The sequence below is a fragment of the Ylistrum balloti genome, unplaced genomic scaffold (genome assembly GCF_031769215.1).
Source record: "Ylistrum balloti isolate Yb309-2 unplaced genomic scaffold, AGI_CSIRO_Ybal_v1 Utg369584, whole genome shotgun sequence".
NCBI classification, from domain to species: domain Eukaryota; kingdom Metazoa; phylum Mollusca; class Bivalvia; order Pectinida; family Pectinidae; genus Ylistrum; species Ylistrum balloti.
The window spans coordinates 388,046-406,358 of record NW_026781873.1 but is presented as its reverse complement, the minus strand read 5'-3'; the positions used below and the strand labels follow the sequence as shown (position 1 = coordinate 406,358).

Genomic DNA, 18,313 nt, shown 5'->3' with positions numbered 1-18,313 from the left:
TTATATGATAGATACTATGTAACAGGTATTTATATGATAGATACTATGTAACAGGTATTTATATGATAGATACTATGTAACATGTATTTATATGATAGATACTATGTAACAGGTATTTATATGATAGATACTATGTAACATGTATTTATATGATAGATACTATGTAACAGGTATTTATATGATAGATACTATGTAACAGGTATTTATATGATAGATACTATGTAACATGTATTTATATGATAGATACTATGTAACATGTATTTATATGATAGATACTATGTAACAGGTATTTATATGATAGATACTATGTAACAGGTATTTATATGATAGATACTATGTAACAGGTATTTTTTCACCAATGTCTATGTTTTGCTGATGTCAACTTTTCACTAGTGTCTACTTTCAGCAAGTGTCTACTTTTCACCGATGTCTTCTTTTCACCAGTGTCTGTAAAGTGGCAAAAATTGAAAATTGAGAAAGTAACACATTATACCAAAATTGACATATACAATTTTATATCCTGCAATGTGACTTGGTTAAAATTAAATACCACTGTGTTTCCGTTTTTGACACCAAATTGTAAAATTTGCACATGATCAAGTAAATAAATTGGTAATACATTGGAAAAAATATTGACTTGATACATAATCAACCTTGTAGTTAATTAATTGAAAAATCAGTTTCTTGTTCACAGGTGGTGTCAAGGAGTTGTACAATAATAGCTCTTGCAATTTTTGAGTATGGAATAAAATGATGACTGTATCTTTAAAAGAAAATTATGGAGAAACCTAACATGTTTGCTGATTTTTAAGATAAGAAGCTGCTGGTAAAATGACAAAAAAATTTTGTAGCAATTATTGTAGTATATATTTATTTGTTGTCATTATGCTTAAAACGTCATTTTACACTCAGGTAATGAAAGGGTGATAAAAAAGGTGGAATTGTATGTCTGTGATACATGGTAAATAGGGTTTCATGTATGTGATGTCACACAATGGAGGGTAAATATAAAAACATGTCATAGTTTGTTTTTTGAAAGGTTAGTTCTGACACTAACCCTCCAATGTTATAAATCTTTGTTTGCTTGAGGGTAATAATGTTTGTGAAATCCATTTAAAATATTTTCATGATAGACATATTACAAGATTATAATAACTGATTCATGACATTGTCATTATCGTAGTGTTGCCTAGCAACAGAATTCATTTTTAGGATTACCCATACTTCAGTTGCTAGTTGCCATTCACAAATGGTGCTTGTTTGCAGACTTTGTCAACAAATTGTAAAATACTGTTGTGTTAAAGTGGTACAGAGAACATAAATTCCATATCAAAAAATTTTGAACATTTGCAAGTAATTTTTTAAATGTTTCAAGATAATCAAGCATTAATATTGATTTTACTGAGTGAATAATGTAGGTAGCTATTTTATATATTAAATGTCAATCAACATTACATATGTTTCAGTTTGGATGGTAAATGTTGAAATTGTTGTATATTGTGTCCTAAATTTCAACGGGAAAACAAATGTTAGGTAATTCTGTCTTTACTTAATGCAGAGTTATCTGCTCTTGTTAGCAGGTATTGATTGTTTCATTATTTCTTTAAGAGAGTAACATCATAAAAATTTGTGAAAAAAAATGATAATTTTCTCACACAGACAAATGTTATACCTGCTAATAAGAGCAGATAACTCTGGATTACAAACAGATGTAACATTTTACATTTGTTAATTTGTTCATGGTGTCTATTTCAATAAGAAATATAGTCTTCATAGCTTTAAAATGTTTTCCACTTATGTCAGTTTTGTATATTGCTTGTAGCAATGATTTGCATGCATGTTGCTAACTAGTCAACATTCCATTTGTTTTACTCTCTCAGGTGTTATAGTAATCAGCTTGACAATCAAGAGAGGTAGAAAGTGGTTTGTCAAGGTCCTTATACAAGTCATGTAAACCCATTTCTTATATATATATTTTCACTCTAAAGTCTGCTGTCTTCTGTGTTGAAATTTCACCATCCAATGTTAACTTTCCAGTTTACAATAGCATAACTGCAACAAATGTGTGACTGAGATTTACTTATTCCGTGGTTTCCTTCTCATCTAAACATCTGCCCAAAGTTACATGTAGGTATAATGTTTAATTTCTCTACATATAAATATGTAACATAAATGCTGTTGTGATTAATTGTGTTTGTTTCAATGAAATATATCAGGTGTTATTCATAAGTAATCTTGCAAAAGCAGTTTTCTTAACTTAATTAAAGTGTTGTGGTCATAATCAGACTTAATGTGACTTCATGTACTTCTTGGTTGAAAAATAACTTGAAATAGATCAACGTAGATCTCTAACAAGAATCGTTGAATATAGTTATGAAACACAGAGTGTATCAACAGAGGTTGAAGCATGGAAGTGACATTTAGAAATATAGACATGTTTAATTACTTTTGGTATAGTATTTTTCATTGTACATAATATTACAACTGCTTTAAATCCTTGTTCTTTATAGAATTTCCTTTTAGCCTTGTGGTAGGATGTTCTCAAGACAATAAGTTTGAGGCCTAGCAAGGGCAGAATGATTTTCTTTACTCCTTCCATCATACCGTATATAGTTCTGAAACATTAATATTTATGTATTGAAATTATTTGTTGAAAACTCGACAAGTTGAAATAATCCAAACTCCTAGATAAATTCAATATGTGCTCAAAGTAATTCATGAATTTTATGGATTAGTGATCGTTGTTATCATTTCTTAAAGGCACGCAGATAACCGTATTTATCCTGTAATAAGCCCAGGTGGCATCACATTACTTCTTACTCAAAGTCTGGTGGGTGGGGGAGGGGGTTTGTGACAGGATTTCAGGGTGGTAACACATGGGCTGATTGCTGGATAAATAGTGTTATACAATGTTGTTTTATCGTCCATTACATTATTGTTATATTGTCCATTAATTATTTGCTAATATATATCATGTTATTTTAAGATTTTTTTGTGATTATCATCTTGTTATATATTTATTATCAATTCCAAAATGTGCTTTTGTTGTCAAAATCTGATTTAGAAATTTGATGTTTAGCCTTCAGAATGTAATTATATCATTCATAGATGTTTTAAGATGTGATTATGTGACATGTACTGCATTAAGACAGTAGCTATTTTGTGCTTTTTTTCACATGTTAAGGCAAAACATAGATAGGTATGTCTATGTCAGGTTGTCTCTGCCATCAGTTTCATTATCCAAAGATTTTTTGTCTTTGCCATTAAATGCAGTTTTATTTCAATTTTGTTTTGATCTTGATAAAACTTTCGAAAAAGGTTAACATAGTGAAAATATCAAAGTGTCATTTTGATTTAAAGTTTATCTGAAATATTTCTTCTAATGAAGATGCATCTGTCTCTGTGTTATTTCTCTACTCTAGGTCACGCAGGTAACACCCACAAAGGAATTCTTGACACTGCTATATATAATCTACAGTTCAACTCTACTGTACAAATCTAAGTGTTTACTGAAATATATCCACTGGAAATCTACCACTTCGACCAACTGTTTCTATAGCCAAGAAGTATAAAATGCTTTATGGAATAAACTTATTTTAAGCTTTGTGGAATTACATATGCTGTATCTGTAACACACTGCTATATATAATCTACAGTTCAACTCTATTGTACAAATCTAAGTGTTTACTGAAATATATGCAGTGAAAATCTACCACATCTACCAACTGTTTCTATAGCCAAGAAGTATAAAATGCTTTATGGAATAAACTTATTTAAGCTTTGTGGAATTGCATATGCTGTATCTGTAACACACTGCTATATATAATCTACAGTTCAACTCTATTGTACAAATCTAAGTGTTTACTGAAATATATGCAGTGGAAATCTACCACATCTACCAACTGTTTCTATAGCCAAGAAGTATAAAATGCTTTATGGAATAAATTGATTTAAGCTTTGTGGAATTACATATGCTGTATCTGTAACACACTGCTATATATAATCTACAGTTCAACTCTACTGTACAAATCTAAGTGTTTACTGAAATATATGCAGTGGAAATCTACCACATCTACCAACTGTTTCTATAGCCAAGAAGTATAAAATGCTTTATGGAATAAACTGATTTCAGCTTTGTGGAATTACATATGCTTTATCTCTAACACACAATGATCATAACTTTGTTTTATACAATATACATGCATTTTATGTACACTGTAATGAAGCAAATAAAAAAAGAAAATCCAGATTTATCTTATTTTTATATTTATCAATAAATAACAATAATCCTGTAGGGCTTGTATTTGATTTGCATATAAACTAAATGAAAACTATTTAAAAGATTTATGTCTGATTCCACTATAGGGCCATCAAAAGAGTCCCCAAACAACAAAACATAGGATTTCCCAAATAGCTTAACAACTTCAAGGTGGTCTCCAAACACCCAAAGGAAAAGAGGTTTCCTAAAACCCAAAAGAACAAAAGGGTTTTCAACATAAGAAAGACAAGGGAGTTCCCAAGCACTAAAACCATGGAGGAGTTCCTAACATCAAACAACAAGGGTGTTCCCAAAAAACAATATAACAGAGGTTCCCTAACACTGAATGATAATTGTGTTACATTCACTGAAATATTAAAGGAGATCCTAAACACTGAAACAAAAAAACAGATATCCAAACACTTCAGTAACAAAGGCTTTCCCTTACACCAAAACAACACAGAGGTACTGCAAGTTGTTTCAAGTGCCAAATATGGTATCCTTTTGGATGTGAAATTTCACAACTATGTAGGTACCAACAAGCCATGACAAACCTTATACTGTTCCATTATACCCCTAGGCATAAACACACGCAAATCATTTATACTTTGATAATGAGAATTTATTTTGTGAAAATTATCCAACAATTTACATTGTGTTAGAGGTGTATCAGAGAGCAATTCTTAGAGTTCCATTTATGTCATTGAATTACAAATTCTGGGAACAAGACTGACAACATTTAAACAATTTTATTCAGTAGAGTATCAAACAGTCAGAATTCCAGTCTACAAAGATCTAACATCACAATGACTTGACATTGCGGGCCATTTTGTACTAATCCTGAATTGTTGAGATGTATATAATGCACTAAGTGGATTATCAAACTTGAACAGCTTACAGGGCCAACCTTAAAACTGCTGCCAATATCTTTAGTTTACCTGAGAAAAAGAAACAACCAGCTCAGACTTCCACTAAAACCTGCTTTGAGCACTTACTCTTTCAAGAATTCTGGATCAGTCCCCAGCTGTGATAGAGAAATGTGTGCATGGTTTATTGCTATATCTTGAGGACAAAGGCTACTTTGTGTACCCATGTTGGAACAGTTAAGGCGACTGGAAACTGTTTCATGATAATTGTTTCATTGTAAAGCTCAAAATGCAGTTTCAAAATTTCGTGTCAAACAAAACTATTGACTAACAATAGGATATGTTCCATACTGAATATCACATATCTAGACCCTACAGAAATTCAGAAAACGTGTGATATTCAGTCAGTTCCAGACAAACAACTTGCCCGTTAATACTGCATGTGCCAATTATTCCGCAGTCCAGCCCCAGTGTTCAGGCAGTCCAACCATTTTAACCACTTCCTCAAAAACAACCAAGATGATTTTCCATAACATCATTCCACTCCTCTATTGTTCTTCTGTTCATATTTTGTCAGATATAATATAATTCACATGTAATCATTCAGGATAATTGAGTAGATATCCTAGGTAGGTAGTAACACACCATTCTTGTTTGGGACTGACTAGATGTCCTCGCCATAGATTTTATGATTGCGTATTCTTAAGTTATTTATTGTAATTCCTGTGGACAAAAATGAAGGTCAAAGCCATCTATTTAAACAAAATCCTTACTACCTATAGATGTAACAGTTCAAAATTTCAAAAGCCATTTACAGATAGGGACATGTTTGAAACCTATGACCTTGAATAGATTTACTGGTAATTGGACAGCAAATATGATGGATAGCAACAGGTCACCATGTGTAAGCCAACAATTATATACACAAACCTACCAAAATACTGATAAAAAGAATTAACAATAGCAAACATATGGTACAATGTACAATAGGTTAGTTAGAAAACAGCAGATTCAAAACATCAAAAAACTTCTACATTAAGGGTATATATTACATGTGACATCCCCTCCATGTCCTGGAGAGTAACAAAGAAATCCCCACCTGTGAGGTGAGATTCTTAAATGTCAAAAACTTGGCAAAGTCTCAAAATTGGACATTAATAATTATTATATCCTTAATGTAGTTAATGAGCAGGTGGTGTATAAATATTATCAGTCTGTAGAATTCACCACAAAGCTAAAAATAAATTGCATGTCATAGCATTACACAACGTCTGTCTCTTAATTCCAAGCCATCTGTTTATTCTGATACTTTCAGTTCCGAACTTATGATGCATGCTACAAGTGAATATCTAAATAAATTAAACACGAAAGGTTTAAACATTTCAAGGATAATGGCAAGTAAAAACTACTTTGTAGGCTTGATTCTCTTTGATGAAAGCACACTTCTAACATGTGAAAAGTTGTGTTAGTCTAATGTTTCCATCCTAATTCATACAAGACTACATCACAAAGGTGATAGTAACACAGGGCCCTGGTACAATTACAGTGTTAGTATAGACAGAATAATGATCATTCTTATAGGATAGTCTGATAATAACACAGGGCCCTGGTACAAGTACACAGTGTTAATGTAGACAGATGTAACTGTCATTCTTATAGTACAGTCTGATAGTAACACAGGGCCCTGGTACAATTACAGTGTTAGTATAGACAGATGTAACTGTCATTCTTATAGTACAGTCTGATAGTAACACAGGGCCCTGGTACAATTACAGTGTTAGTATAGACAGAGGTAACTGTCATTCTTATAGTACAGTCTGATAGTAACACAGGGACCTGGTATTCATAGTACACAGTGTTAGTGTAGACAGATGTAACTGTCATTCTTATAGTACAGTCTGATAGTAACACAGGGCCCTGGTACAATTACAGTGCTAGTATAGACAGAGGTAACTGTCATTCTTATAGTACAGTCTGATAGTAACACAGGGCCCTGGTACAATTACAGTGTTAGTATAGACAGATGTAACTGTCATTCTTATAGTACAGTCTGATAATAACACAGGGTCCTGATACAATTACACAGTGTTAATGTAGACAGATGTAACTGTCATTCTTATAGTACAGTCTGATAGTAACACAGGGCCCTGGTACAATTACAGTGTTAGTATAGACAGAGGTAACTGTCATTCTTATAGGACAGTCTGATAATAACACAGGGTCCTGATACAAGTACACAGTGTTAATGTAGACAGATGTAACTGTCATTCTTATAGTACAGTCTGATAGTAACACAGGGCCCTGGTACAATTACAGTGTTAGTATAGACAGAGGTAACTGTCATTCTTATAGGACAGTCTGATAATAACACAGGGCCCTGGTACAATTACAGTGTTAGTATAGACAGAGGTAACTGTCATTCTTATAGGACAGTCTGATAATAACACAGGGTCCTGATACAAGTACACAGTGTTAATGTAGACAGAGGTAACTGTCATTCTTATAGGACAGCCTGATAGTAACACAGGGCCCTGATACAAGTACACAGTGTTAATGTAGACAGAGGTAACTGTCATTCTGATAGGACAGCCTGATAGTAACACAGGGCCCTGGTACAAGTACACAGTGTTAATGTAGACACAGATAATGATCTTGCTTCAATCATTATCCAACATTAACAAAGTTTTTAAAAAATGCAATAGTAGTATTGTGTAGATGTAAATATTGATATTAAACTTGAGACACATGAAGCAACCCCATCCCCATCCCAAACACACCCTGTTGTTTAAGGTATCCCACCACTTTCCCCCGCCTCTTCCCTCCCACAATGATTATTTCATCTCTGCCATTCACAGCTATCTACACTGTTGTCACTATCAAGTCTATTGTCCTTCCTTTAATATAGTCTCTAGTTCTCCAGATTCTTTTAATTGCTACAAACACAAAAAGAACAATTATCAGCATACTTAATGAAATAAGGAAAAATATTTTGGACTTCAAACAATTATTTTGTAATTAATCTAATCCATAAGTAGTAAGTAAGGCTAAAAAATTTGATATTTTGATAAAATTTGAAAATGAAATATTATCCAAATGAGATGTTAATTATCATTTTACCATTCAGGAAAGAAGATAATATAAAATAACTGTTACATTTATGATACATATGTACATGTATTCTTAACAGTACTACCTCTACAAAGCCTTACCTGGAGAATGTCAAGACCACCAACCAGTTCTCCATTTACATAAAGCTGTGGATATGTTGGCCAGTTTGAAAACTTTTTTAATCCTTGCCGTACTTCATCATCTGCCAGTATGTCGAATGTCTCATACTGAACTCTGTAAATGTGGGTAACAACATAGGAAATCATTGTCATTCATTAAACATCAAAGTTAGGATTATTTGAGTTTCTACCTGAATGTTGTTAGTCTGTGCATGTTTGAATTAAGAAAATATAGAAATATTCCCTTAGAAACAGGTAAGATTTTTCCAATGATAATCTTAATAACATGTGTTGATCACCTATATTTGTATTCGCAGGTTCAGTAGTTTCAATAATTAGGCAAGGAACACTTAATCTGCCTCTAGGACATAGTGATATCTCAAAGCTGATAATAAAAATCTAATGTTGTAACATACTACATATACTATATAGAATTTTTATATTACACCACAATAACATTCAAATCAAGTCAACTGATAAGTACCTACCCTGTTTCTCCTAGCAACGTGATCACCTGGCGACTAAATCCACACTTGGGAACATGCCGATCTCCTTTCATAAACAACATCACAGGTGCTTTTTTGATCAAGGACTTTAATCTGAGAATTACAAAGGATAAGACATGTTTGGTGTGATCCTGATTTGATGATAAATTAAAACTCATCATGCATGCAAAAAGGTTCAAATCAATCTTTACCTCTAACTATACAGCACACATTATCAGTGGTTACATGGTTGTATCAATAAGGATAACTGTAACATTTTGCACTATCCAGATATACCTGTCTTCTAGTTGAACTTGTTCAGGAAGTTGAGACTCAAACTCGCCAGACTCTATGAGTTCCTTGATGATGTCAAGTCCTCCAAGAAGATCACCACTGACATACAGTTGAGGATATGTTGGCCAGTTTGAATATTTCTTTAAACCTATAAACAAAGCAAAGCAGCTTATATGTTATATTTCATATCATGTTAATATTCTATGAACAGAGATTTTTTCAACATCATGTCTGGTAATACAGTATTGGCCTAGTGAACAAACACTTCAAATTTATAGTTCGTTCATTTCACAAGACAAGTATTTTGTGGTTGTTCTGGTTTGGCTTGTTTATGGCAAAGACATTTTGTACATGTTAATATACTGGTATCCATGTATAAATCAACATCACATACATAGACGTTGGTTGAATAGTGTTCCTATAACACAGCCAGTAGAAGATTAGATTGTGATGTTTTGATGACTACATGGTCATCATCATCTTATAACAAAACCAGCAGAAGATTTGAGAGTGATGTTTTGATGACTACATGGTCATCGTCATCTTATAACACAACCAGCAGAAGATTTGAGAGTGATGTTTTGATGACTACATGGTCATTGTCATCTTATATCACAACCAGTAGAAGATTTGAGAGTGATGTTTTGATGACTACATGGTCACCTTCATCAAACAAATGATAAATGTGGAGCGTACTAGCAATGACATATGTAGTGTACAAGAATCAACCAACTTTTTCGGCTGTACTCTAATCCTCTTACACTAAGGTGAAAAAAAAGGTTGATGACGAGATGGTAAACAGATTACAGACACAAAAATACACAGAATGGTCATAATGTACGGTAATCAATTCAGCTACACTTTGTTTGAAGGTGACCATGTAGTTATTGAAATGTAACATTCAAATCTTCTACTGGTTATGTTATAAGAACTTCTGCTGACATTAAAAACCTGAAAAAAAGTTCCAATGTACATGTATAACAGTGGCTTTATTACAGGACAACAAAATTAATTTCCTTACCTTGCCGTACTTCATCATCCCCCAAGATGTCAAATGAGCTGAACTTAACATTCCTCTCATTAAGGATTTGTACCAACTGTCGGCTAAATCCTGAAATAGTAAATTATCTTCAGGTCACATACAATAACTACCGATGTCACATGATAATCTCTTATTACCAGATTTTGGTCTATTTCAATGATAAAGTGTTTTCTTATACATGTATGGTCTATGTCAGCAAAGCCCTTGTTGTGAATACCAACCAAAAAGATCAAAGGTTAACCAAAGAAATATCAAACTTCACCAAAGACACATTTATCTTTTGAGACATAACACATTTAACCAAAGACACATTTATCTTTTAAGACATAACACATTTCACCAAAGACACATTTATTTTTTAAGCCATATCACATTTTACCAAAGACACATTTAATTTTTTATTACATCTCACCAAAGACAAATTTATCTTTTAAGACATATTACATTTCACCAAAGACACATTTAATTTTTTAAGACCTACCGCATTTTGGTTCATCTGGAAATCCCTTCATGAAGACCATCACAGGAGCAGAGTTGACGAGCATCTTCAGTCTCTCATTAATGTCCTACAGCAGAATAAATAACCTTACATTAACAATGTTTGTTCTCTAACATATCAAATTTAACACATCTGATTAAAAGTTTTATTTAAGTATGTTTGAATGGCACTGAGATTTAATTATGCAGACATAATGGATAATGACGAATGGCTTTCACATTGTTACCTGTTTTGGAATAGGACGTTGATTGGGTAAAGGCACATTTGTTAATAATGATTTTATTTTCAGCTGACATGCTCCAAAAGAACCATGAGCTTATGTTATACTAGAAAGTAATAAATAATTGAGAAGATATTTAAGAAGCATCTTTGGGGAAGAGGAACAATATCTTTAATAAACTATGGGTGTCTGCCCCTAGCAGCCTGATGGGCAAGGTCAAAGGTCATTATTTTAAAATCCTTGGATTTTGTCATCATTGTTACCTGTTTTTGAGTAGGCTGTTGATCAGGTACAGGGACATTTGGTAATGATCATTAGTTTTTTTATCATCATTACCTGTTTTGGGGTAGGCCGTTGATCAGGTACAGGGACATTTGTTAATGATAATAAGTTTGTTATCATCATTACCTGTTTTGGGGTAGGCTGTTGATCAGGTACAGGGACATTTGGTAATGATCATTAGTTTTTTTATCATCATTACCTGTTTTGGGGTAGGCTGTTGATCAGGTACAGGGACATTTGGTAATGATCATTAGTTTTTTTATCATCATTACCTGTTTTGGGGTAGGCCGTTGATCAGGTACAGGGACATTTGTTAATGATAATAAGTTTGTTATCATCATTACCTGTTTTGGGGTAGGCCGTTGATCAGGTACAGGGACATTTGTTAATGATAATAAGTTTGTTATCATTGTTACCTGTTTTGGGGTAGGCTGTTGATCAGGTACAGGGACATTTGTTAATGATAATAAGTTTGTTATCATCATTAGGGACATTTGTTAATGATAATAAGTTTGTTATCATCATTACCTGTTTTTGGGTAGGCTGTTGATCAGGTACAGGGACATTTGTTAATGATGATAAAGTTTTCACTTTCTTAGTTAACTCTGCTGCATTTGCTCCATCAATCCGGTCCAACTTAGACTTGTTCTGAAACAGAAATGCGCTACATTTCAAGCTTACCAGATACAAACATCCTCCTCAAATATTTGTGTTATTTTTTTTGGACAGTTTATAAAATCCTTAACACCAAGAAAGTTTCATAGATCTGCATCATGATAGAGGAGACTACTTTCATATGTAAGAAAGGTTTTCAGAGAAAGATTCATAAGTCGGGGTCATGATGAAGAAGACTAATTTTTTTGCAATGTAAAATGAAAAGCCATTGTCAATCAATCATGACTATTTACCTTGAAAAATATAAAGGTTGGTACAGCTGCTATTTCATATTTTTCAGACAATTCTGGAAGGTCTTCTGCTTCTACCTGAAAATACAAAAAATACATAAATATAATTAACCCTGAGTAAACATACAATCAAATCAACATGCAATCAAATCACACCAATTTCATTGGTCACTATCTGAAATTTGAGATTAACTGTCCTTAATGTAGATTTATGTGTTCTTAAGGGTTACTCCAACAGTTTTAGAGATCTATGATCATTATGTTAGATAATGAATTGTACCACCACCAGTCTCTTATGTTATAGGGGTACCTCTATGGCTGTATTCAAAATTTCTCTTACAAATACAGTATTTTCAAGGATATTTATTATAGTGTTCCTCGGGAAGTGAAGTTAAATTCATATAAATAAGAAAGATACGAGAACTGAATCAGACCAGGACTTGGATCTCTGACCCTCAGTCTCTACATCAACTTTTTTAGCAGCGTGTACCCGACACCCAGCAATTCACCAGGGAACTACTGTTGCTAGATAAACTTTCTGAACAGTGTGTACCTGACACCTGCACTTAACACCTTCTCATTCCTCTACACAAGGATACAATATGAAAGTACAAGGTTAAACTATATAAAAAATGTGCCTAATATAATGACTGTAAGTAATCAAAAACATTAACTGAGATAGAAAACACAAAATTACAATTATTTAAATGATAATTATGAAGTCACTACCTTAAGAAATAGAGACTTGGCTAGTTGTGTATCTTTACTAAGCTCCTCTAGGACCCCATTCATCTGCTTACATTGAGGAGCCCATGCTGCTGAGAAATGTGCAACCACCAGCTGGCTGTAATAAGAAAAAATAAAAGTTACAGAAATGAACTTCCAACAAAGACTGCCACAAAATTATTCTCAATAAAAAGAGATTCATGGTGACTACAATGACTTATGGTAATAACAGCTGTGGTGTTAGTAGTAGTGGGAACAATTATTAGTTGATTAAAACAGTATAAAAAATTTTACAGTAAAGGTGACAAAAAAAAATACAAACAAAAAAAACCCTTTCTTTGATTCAGTTCCTTAATTTTCCCACAAAACTTGAACTCAGTTGCACTAGTGGAACTGCAGAGGAAGTTTGTTTCAAAATGTGATTTTAAAGATTGCAGTACTGGACATACTGGATTGAACTGACTCTAAAAATAACAACTTTTTGTCAGGATTTCTCCTGATCATAACAGGAAAGTTTCAGTTGAATTCCATGGATTGAACTTAAGATGTTTAAAATAGATGGATCATGTTAACCAGAATTGTACAATTGTACAGAAAGCAGAAAATTACACAATACTTTAAGACTTCTTGTCCTTTTAACAATTCCACTAATTTTCAGCTTAATGGCACCAGTGGAACTTGAGATAATGTTTAAAATGTGTTCTTTAAGATGGCAGCAATTCAGACAAAGTCACAAAAAGGACAAAACTTGATCATGGTCATCTCGGATCATTTCAGGATTAGAGACATTTTATTACTGTAGGCAATTCAGATTACACAAGAATATAAGAACACTCTATAACATTTAAGGACAGGGCGACTGGGTTGTGTAAAGCTACAACCCTCAATTCATATCCAAAACCTATCTAATTTCAATTTTCAATAAACAACCTTTTTGCTGCAAAATTTATGGGTTTCTTTTTCGAAATGGCCTTGTCTTTGAGCAACTTAATGATAACAGGCGAAATTTGCTGTCTTGCAATTACTTCAGTTGAAATTCCAATTCAGTAAAATTTTTAATTGTCATAGACGAGGTTTGAATCTCAGAAGTTACTGAATTTTATTCTTGTATTTTTCATATATAGTTAGTTTCTATTGAAAAAGATTGTTTGTCCATCTCAGCGAGATTAATTGTGAAGCGAAGAAAGATTATGCTATGTAATTAAAATTAAAGAAGAATCAAACTATAGAATGAAGCAGAGACTCTGTTGTTTTTTTTCTGCTGGTTACATTAATCAAATGCCATAGGAGACCAAATAAACATTTAATATGTAGTGTATAAATGAAATGACACAAGGTTAATTCTAAATGCACAGATTAAATAAAAAATGGTAATTACAAATATGATATGACTAAAATGTAACTTTCATATTTCAGATTCAATATGTTTTTCGCTAACTAAGTTTTTGTTCATGTCTAAAACTGCAGAGGTGATCATGAAATGGGGTGCGTTTTATTTTTAGTAACAAAATATATATATATCATTAGATTATAACATAACATTACTAATTAATTGTAATATGCTCTCAAGTGTATTGCTATTTTTAGAATGTTGATTTCGTGGCTCTGGTACGTCCACACTAGTACTTCAAACAACATGTAAACAATTATCAGGCGGAATATTAAAACGGAGAAAATGTCCTCGTTGATGTAATGTGATCAAGACTCCATTTGACAGTGAACACACATACTTTGACATCCATGTTTGCCAACGTCAATTAAATAAAGTAGTCTTAATTCTTTGCTCAACAAACCTTCCTGAACTATTTAAAACTTCTTCGAAGGATTTTACATCGGCGATTTCCCGCATGGCGGCCATTGCAATTTTGTCATATGAAGAAAAGATTTCCTCGAAGGGAGGCCACTTTTGAAAAATCAAAACTGGTGCCTTTGGATATGTTAATATTTTGGTATTCAGTCGGAATATATTTTTGATATCACAAAAATTCATCAACCTACCTTTTAAATACCTGTACTGTAAAGTACGGTATATATGTAAATAAACTTGTATTACAACTTTAAACTATCTGTTCTAAGTCCGTCACTGGTCCATGGTAAAAATTAGCACTCAGCTTGTATAAAAAAGATACGTTTTAACACTTAACCTTAATATCACGGGACGTAGTTTAATTGAATTAACTCTAGATTCAATTTAATTATGCTTGTAGAGGTTCAATTCAACTAGGAATGTCACACCGAAGATTACTTATATCCAACCCCCGCCCGCAGATGCCGCAAAGATTTTATGATAAATTGATTTAGAATAAAGTCCCAGCGATATTTTGAATTTCTATATGAACCATTCCGTTATCAACTTGCTTTCGTGGGCCATTAAACAAATAATGTGTGACCTGATTTTGTTTAGTTACCATGGCAACCAAATTTCACTAAGGAGACTTTGGGGAACAGTAACGGACAATATCTCAACTTTCGACCAATCAGAAGCATCAATTGTGTTTCCATGGTAACATTTCTGGAAATACATGATGTGTTTAAAAATATGTTTTGATAAATCACACCATGTAACTAAATTTCATTTAAAATGATCAAAGGACTGATGAGCTTTAATTGATAACAACTTCGTGAGTAGTGTCCGGATATGTCTTCTCGTCCTGACAGACAGATGGACAGAACCGGTCCCTGGCTTGATAAAGAAGCACGCTCTGTCAATTTCAGGTCTCTCTCTCTCTCTCTCTCTCTCTCTCTCTCTCTCACACACACACACATGTAAAAACTTTCTAAAATTCCCTCAGCTGGAAGATATATTGAAAAGGGTATTGTCATTGTATTATCTATTTTTGTTGGCTCGGAAAAGTAGGTGAAGGGTAGGGGTTTCTGAACATCCCAAACAATTCCCCATCCTTTATTAGGCTATATGGTGACGTTAGTCGACATTGGAAAAGCAAAGGACCTGGCCCTATTGTAGCCTTTCCGTAAGGCTGCAGATCGTCAATAAAAAGTGTTAAGTTTCATTATTGTGATAGAAAACTAAGTTTTGTAATGATTATTTATGCGAGTAGAAACTAACAACAATACGTTACCATAATAACGATCGATTTTTCTGATTACATAGATAATTTGTCTTTATCAGTATTCTGTGTCTATCTAAAAACGTAACTTGCACTTGCTACTCAAGTGTATTAATGTAATACAATAGAAGTATGTATGTGCCTTTGTAATAGAATGTAATATTATCTCCAAGTTTGTTCTTTTTGAAAGTAAATCTCAGGATTCGAATAAATTTCGTTAATGTCGTTTGGTCGCCATGTGCCTTTTCACCAATGACACCATTTGCAGTCCATGTTACGCTTCTGTGTTAACGCTCTCTACCATCAACACGTACAGTGTTCCTTTTTAGTTGCGAACCCGGTCATTAATGGAAGGCGCCAACTAGTAAATTCTAGTGCAATTTTTGTTCTCACTTGTCTGTCTTACCTACCATTCCTTGCCTCTTTCTGCACTATGTTAGTATAAAAAATTCTGTCTGTCTCTCCGTGATGTTATTTTGTTTTAGTTGCAAACCCTATCGACCGCGACCAAACAAATCGTTGGTAGATAGTTGGAACGTTTCGTATTATACACGATTGGTAACTTGTAACAATGTACCATATAGTGGGCGATAACAATCACCTTTTGGAACTGCTCTCATACATTCTCTTACAGACTTTGCTCTTTTGGAATTTTGGCGCTATCTCATCATGGCATTTGTCATTACAAGACACTTTTGCTCTGCAGCGAATAAGGAACTATTTTGCGTTACCCCTTCAAGAGATTTTAAAGTGAATTTGGCGCCACTTCAACAAGATAAGATTTGTCTACGATGAATTGGCACCGTCTCTACAATATCGGGTTCATCTCCAGAGAATTTGGCGCTGCCTCTTCGAGACATTTGACTATATCGACAGGAAGTATGTCGCTGGCTTTACAAGAGGTTTGTCTCTTGTTACAGCGAATTTGGGGCTGCATGTAAAAGGAATGTTGCTCTATTGACAATGGAATTGGCGCTTCCTGTTTAAGAGATTTGTTTACAGAGAATTCGCTCCAGCAACTGGCAGAGATTTGTCTCTACCAAGAATCAGGCACTATTCACAAGGAACTTGGTCTTTACAGAGAAATTACCGTCACCTTATAGATTTGACTCAACAGAGAAATGCTATGTATTTCAAGCTGCACGTGGTGAAGTATTTCTGAAGTAGCCGCTGACAAATTAGACAAGGAAGCAACTACAGTTTATTTTGATTCAAACATATTTCATTGTCTTATTACAATCAAATTAGTACAAGTTATTAAAACTTAGTAATGGCTTCCCCTTAGGAGCACATTATACTTTTTATATGACAGCATTTACAACCATTCAAATAGAGAACTAGAATAAGGGAAACAGAAAGAAAGGAGAAAATGAGAAAAAAAGAAAGACTGTGTACTATAGACAATATCTTGTACACATGTATATCGTAATGTGCTAGTGTAGGAACTTTCAAGTTTTGGAGGACAGCTGAATTAACTACCATATTCATCATGCCATTGACCCCTGTGGACAAAACATTATCTCTGGCCCAGAGTAGGGAGAGGAGCTTTTTACAAGACAATGGTCTGGCATTTTCTGGTAGTTCTTTTGAAAATGTGTAACAGGTCATTATTTCTATGTGTTAGCTAGGAATGGAATCATGGACTTGTTGCAAACAACAGATAAAGAGATCTAAAAATAATAAGCTTAATTGCAGATATCAGTCATACTTTTAGGGACACGTGTCTTCACCTCTGTGTCACAGTATGTACCAGTACATATAACAGGACATTGTGTCTTCACCTCTGTGTCACAGTATGTACCAGTACATATAACAGGACATTGTGTCTTCACCTCTGTGTCACAGTATGTACCAGTACATATAACAGGACATTGTGTCTTCACCTCTGTGTCACAGTATGTACCAGTACATATAACAGGACATTGTGTCTTCACCTCTGTGTCACAGTATGTACCAGTACATATAACAGGACATTGTGTCTTCACCCCTGTGTCACAGTATGTACCAGTATATACCAGGACATTGTGTCTTCACCCCTGTGTCACAGTATGTACCAGTATATATAACAGGACAATGTGTCTTCACCCCTGTGTCACAGTCCAATGGTATGTACCAGTATATACCAGGACATTGTGTCTTCACCTCTGTGTCACAGTATGTACCAGTACATATAACAGGACATTGTGTCTTCAACTCTGTGTCACAGTATGTACCAGTATATACCAGGACATTGTGTCTTCACCCCTGTGTCACAGTATGTACCAGTATATACCAGGACATTGTGTCTTCACCCCTGTGTCACAGTATGTACCAGTATATACCAGGACATTGTGTCTCCTCCCCTGTGATACAGTATGTACCAGTATATACCAGGATATTGTGTCTTCACCTCTGTGTCACAGTATGTACCAGTATATACCAGGACATTGTGTCGTCACCCT

At 33.8% G+C, this 18,313-nt stretch overlaps 1 protein-coding gene across 1 annotated transcript; it reads right to left on the bottom strand.

Annotated features, from left to right (window-relative positions):
• Window positions 1-6,981: 6,981 nt before the first annotated feature.
• Window positions 6,982-14,662, bottom strand: LOC132543748 (glutaredoxin-3-like). Its single transcript, XM_060207273.1, has 10 exons — window positions 14,598-14,662; window positions 12,808-12,922; window positions 12,082-12,156; window positions 11,702-11,821; window positions 10,654-10,738; window positions 10,152-10,241; window positions 9,134-9,278; window positions 8,840-8,950; window positions 8,334-8,466; window positions 6,982-8,057 (listed from the first exon to the last, which is right to left on the bottom strand). Exons 1-10 carry the CDS (start codon window positions 14,660-14,662, stop codon window positions 8,007-8,009), a joined length of 990 nt encoding a protein of 329 aa, XP_060063256.1. The 3' UTR covers window positions 6,982-8,006.
• Window positions 14,663-18,313: the final 3,651 nt, after the last annotated feature.